Consider the following 8,234-nt stretch of genomic DNA (forward strand, 5'->3'; position numbering starts at 1 on the left):
AATCATATTTCACTCAGTCAGCCACAGGAATTGTAGTCTGTGAAAACTGTAATGAAACCTATTTCAGCTGTCTGCTTTAAGGCACCGCTCTAACCTGCCTAAAATAATTGTATTTGTCAGGGTTTCAGGTTTCAGATTCATACCACACACGCTGTATCAGGGGATTTTGCTCGTGTGAAAATGGTCAAATAGAAATGTGTTGAAGACTGGTCTCAACCTAAAGGGTTTCCTGCCCACTTGAAATACTTTTATTTGTAGAAGTGTAGATGTTTAGCACTACGTGATGTTAAGATTAAAGCAGTATAGGTAAAATTATTCAATTATAGTCATGTATTTGTACATATTTGGTATAAAAATGTAGGAATTTCAAAATACCGAATATCAGTACTTAGTACATTTTAGAGGTCAAGACTTGGACTTAAGTTGCATATTTGATCACAACATACTTGACTCGACAACAGTATAAACACTTGACAACTTGACAATAACTATAACCACAATAACTTGTGACCTCACTCAGACTATTAACTTGAAATAATGACCCACCCGAGGAAAAAAGATTAACAAGACAAGAGCACTAAAAAGCATAAGACAGCTGAGGCTGATGGGAATGTCTGTAGTTTAGCAGGGGCTCTGACCTGATAATGGTGATGGTGCCAGATGAAAAGTCAGAGGAACATAAACGTCATCAGGATTGTTGACATTGGACATAACACAACAATCCGTCCAATGGCTGTGAAGATATTTGACTTGAAACCTTAATTGTCAACCTCGTGGTGGTGGTGGACAAAAAGACGGATCACAGATCACCAAAGTCTGTATGATCCATCCTCTGGGAACCTTGAATGTCTGTGTAAAACTGCTTGGTAATCCCTTCAGTAGTTGAAAGGTAGTTGAGATATTTCAGTTTGGACCGGTGGTGGACTGACCAGCAGACCAACCAACATACCAACATCGTCATCCCTTGAGCCATAAAAGATTATTTTGGAAAAAAGTATATATACATGTATAAAAGTATATAAGTATATGTGTATATGTATATCTGACAACAGCCAATCACGTTGCTCAACCATGAGGGAAGACAGACCGAAATTTCATTCACAACAACTTGAGACTTGTGTCAAATGTAAGATGTATAAGATAAATATGTCAGTCAGAGGCTTCCATCAAAAACACACTAACAATCTAGTCCCACAAATAAGTGCAACTACTTTTTCATCAAACAAGGCTTAGTTTTTCTGCTCGCTGCCAAATCCCACAATGTTTCCCTCTTCCCTCTTGCGCACTAAAATACTTGACAAGATTTTTGGAGGAACTTTTCTGCCCTAGCTCCCTCTTTCAGAAAAAAGAAAACCTCTCTCCATTGATTTCCTGTTACTTTGTGACCAAAATAGTGCAGTGGGCTTAGTCCCTTGTGTGTGCTGAGCTGTTCTAGACAAGCAGGCAGTCGGAGGCAAGCTGTGGGCTGGGAATGGAGTAGAAGGGAGCTGACAGTGCGTGAGTCTGTTGCGAGCCTCCCGTGACAGTCGGTCCCAGACGAGGAGGCCAAATAAACAACTCTAGCGAGTAAAGCACAGAGCTGTGCCTTGAGCCCAGAAGGAGAAAATAGAAAGAGAGACAGGAGAGAGCTCAGGAATAAGATGACACAGGGTGCAGAGGCTTCCGGAGAGGGTAATGAGTTTGGCCATGTTCCCATGATATGTTGCACCGCACCAAGAGAGAGAGAGAGAGAGAGAGAAAGAGAGCGATGCTTTTAGTTTTTCCGGTTTGGATAAAAATGTCCCCATCCGTTCATCTTTTGTGTCTAGAAAAGAAGTCTATTGTTTTTTCTGCATCAGAGAAGCCAGAATCCTATTACATTTGATGGCTATAGACACTGCAGCAGAAAAATAACTACACTCCTGCTGTTTACTGTCAGTATTGACTTCTGAATCTTATCCTTATGCCAGTAGAGCCTAAGGGTACATAAGCCCATCACCCAGTTTTGAGTAAGAATTAAGAGCGATGAAGAGGCATTAGTAATATTGACCATATTCACTGATCAATATCTATTTATGCTTCTGTTATCGGTGCATCTGGGTGAAGTGGCTCTCACAGTGACGCTTAGTTTCCCCCTTTCTCTCTATTTTCATTCTTCCCTCTATTGTTCCCTCTTGCGTCCCCATTTTACTACTCTTTTCTCTTTACAGAGGGTCTCTACCAGCTGGGTGGTCCTCGCTGTGCCCCTCAGAGCAGCATTGAAGGACTGGAGGACATAGAGGTAGGATAATTACAAAGAGTCTCTCAGTGTATTCACCAGCAGCCACGAACAAGTAGAAGTACCTGGTTGTTTGTCTTGCTCTGTAGCCCCACAACGTTGACAAAATGCTGCGTCTGTTCCTTCCCTCTCCTTGAGTCTCTCCTTTTAAGTATCTCTTTTTTCAACTCAAACTGAACCCTTTTGCAGAGGAAATGTAAGACCCACGTGCTGCTGCTCGTGGTGCACGGGGGGAACATCTTGGACACAGCAGGCGGAGACCCAAGCACAAAGGCTGGTGATGTGGCCACCCTGGCGTCAGTGCTGGAGAAAGTGACGCGGGCGCATTTCCAGGCTGCTGCAGAACACGTGATGATCAAGCTGGTGCCATGTCCGGCTGTGTGCGCTGAAGCTTTCTCCCTGGTGTCAAAGTGAGTGCCGTTGCCAAAACAAGGGAGTCTCATTGGCCCCTCTTAAACTTGTCATTTAAAGTGCCTCATATCTGGATAAAATCCTAATGTGGTTTAATACACTTTGATCTATATTTAGTAACAGAAAAAAAACTGACTAAATAACTGGACACGGCTCACTGAGTACTGATGAGTATGAAAATGATGTGAATCATATGCTGTGGCCTTCATAGTCATCATTTCTCAACCAATTAAACACCTGCAGGACATTTTGTACCAACATGTTAGACAAGGCTCTCCATCAACATCATCAACACACCAAATGATGATCTTCATCCCTCCAGTATGATTCCAGAGACTTGTCTGCATCAACAAACTATTCTGGGTGCTTGTTGTGGCCTTAACCGGTCTTATTCATTGCTCAATGATCCCTTGCATGAATTATGGACAAAACCTCTGGTTATTCCTCCCACTGTTATGTAATGCTACAAGTGTCTTCCTCTTGCTGAGTTTGAGTTCTTTGGGGTAAATGAGTCACGTAGGAACACAACCTGTCACACCAGAAATGGGATAATGTGAACATACCTCTGCCTTCTACCACCAGGGAGAGGAGGATGACCTGAGCAATACTGCCTCAGATCATAGTAATAAACTAAACTGGCTTAGCATTAGCTGAAATGTCACAGAGTTACAGAGGAGAGGAGGGTGTTGTGAATTAATTAAGCATGTAAGAGGTGATTTCATAGATGAGTATAGACTATAAATATTTTAAATCAGACCTCCACAGATATGAACAAATTGGGGTATGGCGTGATTCCTGTCTGTCATATGAGCGAGATCATCACTGCAAATGTCCTGAAAAAGTCCTGGAAAATGATCTGTGGAAAAGACTGGGAACCCTGTTGGTTTTTTTAACTGCTCTCTGAGGTCACTTGTTGACGGCTGTCAGTCGTAGAGGGCAGAATATGATCGCATTGTCCTGTTCAAAGTGTGACAGGTTGTGTTCCCTCATCATTTATTTTCACAAAAAGTTGCAAGAAAAAGAAAGGGTGCCTATATCACTGACTGTAGCAGCCCCTTGGTTCAGTGCAAGGAATAACTGGAAGTTGCCCCCATAATTTAAGCAATGTAATATGGGGCTAGATATACAATGCATAATGTTTATTTCCTTTTATTTATCACCTATCTGTGAATGCGCCTCCTTAAGCCAGGTCACAAATCTGAGTACATCTATCTTGCTTTTCCCAGCTGAAATGCAAATGTGGGTAGGTATCTGCTACTGCGTCTGAAGATGTTTGATAACTCCCAAAACATGCCAAAGGAATTATTGTATTAAAAACAGTGTGAACACAAACACATGGATGGACCATGAGCCAGACATTATTACATTCATGGTATTATTACATTCATTGGCCTTCTGTATGACAACGCCTTACTGAAATTGTTTCACACGTTTTGACTTGTCACAGGATGAAAAACACCAGTGTTATTTATGATAATGAATTAATGATAGCTGCTTCGGGTCTCAAACTGTTTGCTGAGATGTTTTGAGCAATCATATTGTAATCTGTCAACCCTGGTTCCCTTATGCATTTACACTTGGCTTTTGTAACATTAGATAGCTATCCGATGCGCTTCGTTGAACAAGGCATTTAGGTATCGCAATGCTTCCCTTGATTTGTTTTTATGGGGTTTTTTTCAGTCTCCTGCTTCATTATGTGTTTTGTTTGTTTTAGTTTTTTTTATTCAAACAACATTCTCGCTATTTTTATAGACTGCCTTAATTACTAGAGCAATGAACCGTCTGCGCTGGACTTTACTGTTAAAGGAGGCATTTCATGAATCTGCCCAGTATGAATGCAAGTCTGCAGGAATTAACATAGAGGTAAAAATGCTTGGCTGGCTAAGGTGGTGAAGGTTAATTGAGAAATATATTGATCAAAGACCCCTAAACAGACAGTGCAATGTTAATTAGTATGCTGATGACATTTCCAGCCCCTGCAAGCAAGTGGTCATGTGGAATACTAAACTCCCAACCTTTTTGAAATGCTTTTGTTTTTTATTGTGAATTCTCCCCCTAAAGTTCTGGAGGCGGCTCCTTAGCAGACAAATGAGCGGCTAAATGACATTCTACAGTTCCCACTGATCTTGAGGCCTCTGCAAGGAATGTGTGCAATGGGTTGTGCAAATGTCTGTTTGTCTAATTAGCTGCCGTTACTTTGTATTCAGGTTTCATTTTGGTATCAATTTCAGAGTGGAAGTTAATTGCGGAAGTTGTGACAGTAGCTCAGAGATTAACAGCCGTCAGTAGATGAGTCTTCCCATATGGCAGATTATATAGAATCGTGGCCATTAAACCTCACAGGTCTCACTCCCCGCAGTCATCTGTGTAAAGTAATGACATGCTCGGCTGGAAGATATTTTTGATGTACAGGAGGTAAATGCATGTCTGTGTTCACGTGTTTGCTCTTTCTTTAGTCTTGTCTGCCGTCTGTGCAGAAACGCTTAAGCGTAGCTAATGATTTCATCTCACATTTAATGTCATATGTCCCAGTGGTCACCAGTTTTATCTTTGACAGTGTCACTTAGTTTTTCACGGCTCTCCAATTACAAGCGGATGATGTTTTTGTTGGAATTGTCACTAATCACTGTGGCTGAGAGAATGTGTTTGGCAGTCAAGTGTCTGGTTTTGTGATTGGCGTTAGCAGGAGTGAGGTAGTGACTCGAAGCAAGATGAGTGTAAAGAGATTTGAGTGCTGTAGCTGCTTGGCAGCTTGACGTCCGCTTGGCTTTCACCACATCCAGAGATAAAATATTAAAAACAGCAACTCCCCTTGGGAGACAAGCGCAACTGTTATTGCCACTTCTCGTCTTGCCTGCTCTTTAATGCATGTGGACTCACACACTTATGAATACATAGACAGTTTACATATAAGCGAGCATGAAATTAAACTTGAAAAGAGCCCCATTCATGTTAAAACGCTATGCCACAAAGGACCAAAGTTGTTTTACTCAGAACTAAATTAATTAATGAAAAGAGATATAAATAAATAAACAATTAGATGCACAAACCAAAAAAATAAGAAGGTTGAGCTATGTGTAATGATCCCATCTTATTTATTTGGTATTTAATTGTTATGTTAAGATTTATTTTCCTGCAGAGGGTTTCATTTTTCTTCAACAGGATTATTTTTTTTTGAGCGGGATTTTGTTAACATGGATCAGAGTGACAACCCAACATAAATTTAACTGTTTTCAAGGTCTAAAGCATATAAGACAATAATTTCAATTAAAAGGAGAAAATAAATGGTTTGAAAATGTTTCCTAAGAAATACATATGGCTGTAAGCAAATATGTGTTTTAATGCTCTAGTGAAAGTAGACAAAGCTTACTTATGCCCAGATGGCTCCAGGTCCTCAACATTTTCCCACAATATGTGCAGCCAGTAGGCAGTCATACACGCCCACACGGCACCAAACACAACACTTATTCAACTACACTTTTGTCAGTTAACAGTGTTTACTCTGATGACAGCGTTGGACATGTGGGTGTGCAGAGCCTCATTTATTTGTGTGCCAACATAAACATCAGAGGAGCGGGCAACCGTGCAGGAAGGAAATGCTGGTGTATGGGTAATTTACTCTCATTCTGGGTAACAGATTGGCTGAAAATCGCACCACGGAGTGGAGGTGGTAAAGCCTCTTAGCGCCTGAAAGACAAACTTTCACATAAACAAACCACTTTGGACGCAGTTCTTGATGATTCCTTATGTACAGTAGGAAGTCCCCACAGAGGATGAACATGTTTTTCAGCCTGTGTCGTTCTTGTTGCCACGTGTGTGCATGGCCTGCTGTGCTCTGAAGGGCTCATTTTTAGCTCTGCCTGCTAATGAATGTACCTGACAGTGCTGGCTAGGAGCTGGGTGTCAAGGAAACACACACATGTAATCCATAAACACACTTGCGCCAATACATCCCACACAAAAAACAGTTGGAACAGAGCACTGAATGTGTATTATTGCACCATAGCGCGTCCAATTAACAGCGACAGTGAAAAGGCTCCCAAATTGATTTCCCCTCGCAGCCGACGCATCGCCTTTGTCACAGTTTGAAGAGAAAGAAATGTTTCAACTATTAAAAACTTCAGCTGTGGTGCAGGAGAGAAAAATCTAATGGATTCATGTGAGTGCAGTGTCATTGTGTAGGATCATTTTTCCATCAGGGAGAGCGGAGGAGGAAGTCCACTTGCCCAATGTGCACAGCGAGTGACCTCAGTTCACGGAGATAGAGACTCATTATTCCGTCCATCGGCAGCTGGAAAGTGCCGCTGCTATTTCTGGGCCCTCTCCCTAATTAAGAGGCGGAGGGCCATTGCTGTTCATATTAACTGCGCAAACATTGTGCCCACCATTAAGAAATGGGGAGAGCAATTAAGCAGGAATCTGACAGGCTTCAGAGTTTTCCGTTTGACATTATGTAGCGAGCGGCAGGAGGGTGGCGGGGCAGCAGAATACAGTCTATCTCAAGGTTATACTGTGTGAGATGAGGCTGATTGGAGGTTTAATCGGCTCTCTCTACCTTAGTTTCTCCCCGCTATTGTGAATCTATCTCTCCATCAACACATTGCCATGAAACCATAAGCAGGACTTCTGTACATCTCTCGTGATTCAAAGATAATCAACATGGCTCTCTTGGTTTAGAGATGAAGGAAACCTCACAGCCAATCTAAATTCAACTTATGTCCATAACAAAGCAGGAAATTAAGCTTTTCGTGTTACGTGAGTATGTCTTCAAAAAGAAAAAAAAGGTGCACTGTAGAGACACCACAATATGACCTCAGCATATTCTCAGTTAATATCACTTGCATTTTACTAATGAGAGCGGAGAGATGTAAACAGGGTAAATGCTGCCGCTCATGAGCGAATGACTCATGTTTTGAAATAATGGGGGCAGACTCGTCACTGCAATGTGAGCCACGCTCCTCCACCATTCAGGGCTCTGTTGATGACCCCTGAATGGTGGTTGAGGAGCAAAAAAGCCTTCACAAGTGACATATTTGAATTATCTGCTATCTGTGCGCTGGCTGATGGATGTCAAGTCTGTCGTTTCTGTAGCCTGTTAGATGACATTTTGGATGAACATGTGCTCTTAATCAGGAGCCTAAATCTACAGCCACACACTATAAAATCCAGACTGTCGAGCACCATCTGTCTCTGACAACAAACACGACGCTTTCCAGTTTTGCTCCATCAAAATTGTCCGCCTGAGATCGCAGCCCCTATTTTACTGATCACCAAGGAAATTATAGTTAAGGATTATTAAGATTAATTATAGCCATTAAAATGTAGATGGGATTTGAATGGTTTGGTGGAGCAGACTTTCCAAAGCGCATGTTTGTATAGACATAGATGTTAATGATCGCCTCCAATTAATTAGGATCATTGATTCTGAACAGAGAATAACGCGCTGAAGTCCTAGAGGATGTCATACGTTCAAACTGCCTCAGCAAATAAACCAGAAAACACTAAGGCTCATGCACGTACACACACACACACACACACACACACACACACACACACACACACACAC

At 41.7% G+C, this 8,234-nt stretch overlaps 1 protein-coding gene across 1 annotated transcript in view; it reads left to right on the forward strand.

Moving 5' to 3' along the window:
* Window positions 1-8,234, forward strand: part of pitpnm3 (PITPNM family member 3) — an 89,185-nt gene that overhangs the window by 44,882 nt on the left and 36,069 nt on the right. Inside the window, exons 4-5 of the mRNA XM_022759723.1 lie at window positions 2,190-2,260; window positions 2,447-2,667. Coding sequence (XP_022615444.1) covers window positions 2,190-2,260; window positions 2,447-2,667 — 292 coding nt within the window. The remainder of the gene's footprint in view (window positions 1-2,189; window positions 2,261-2,446; window positions 2,668-8,234) is intronic.

The sequence above is a fragment of the Seriola dumerili genome, unplaced genomic scaffold, assembly GCF_002260705.1.
Source record: "Seriola dumerili isolate Sdu_G_001 unplaced genomic scaffold, Sdu_1.0 BDQW01000330.1, whole genome shotgun sequence".
In the NCBI taxonomy this organism is placed as follows: domain Eukaryota; kingdom Metazoa; phylum Chordata; class Actinopteri; order Carangiformes; family Carangidae; genus Seriola; species Seriola dumerili.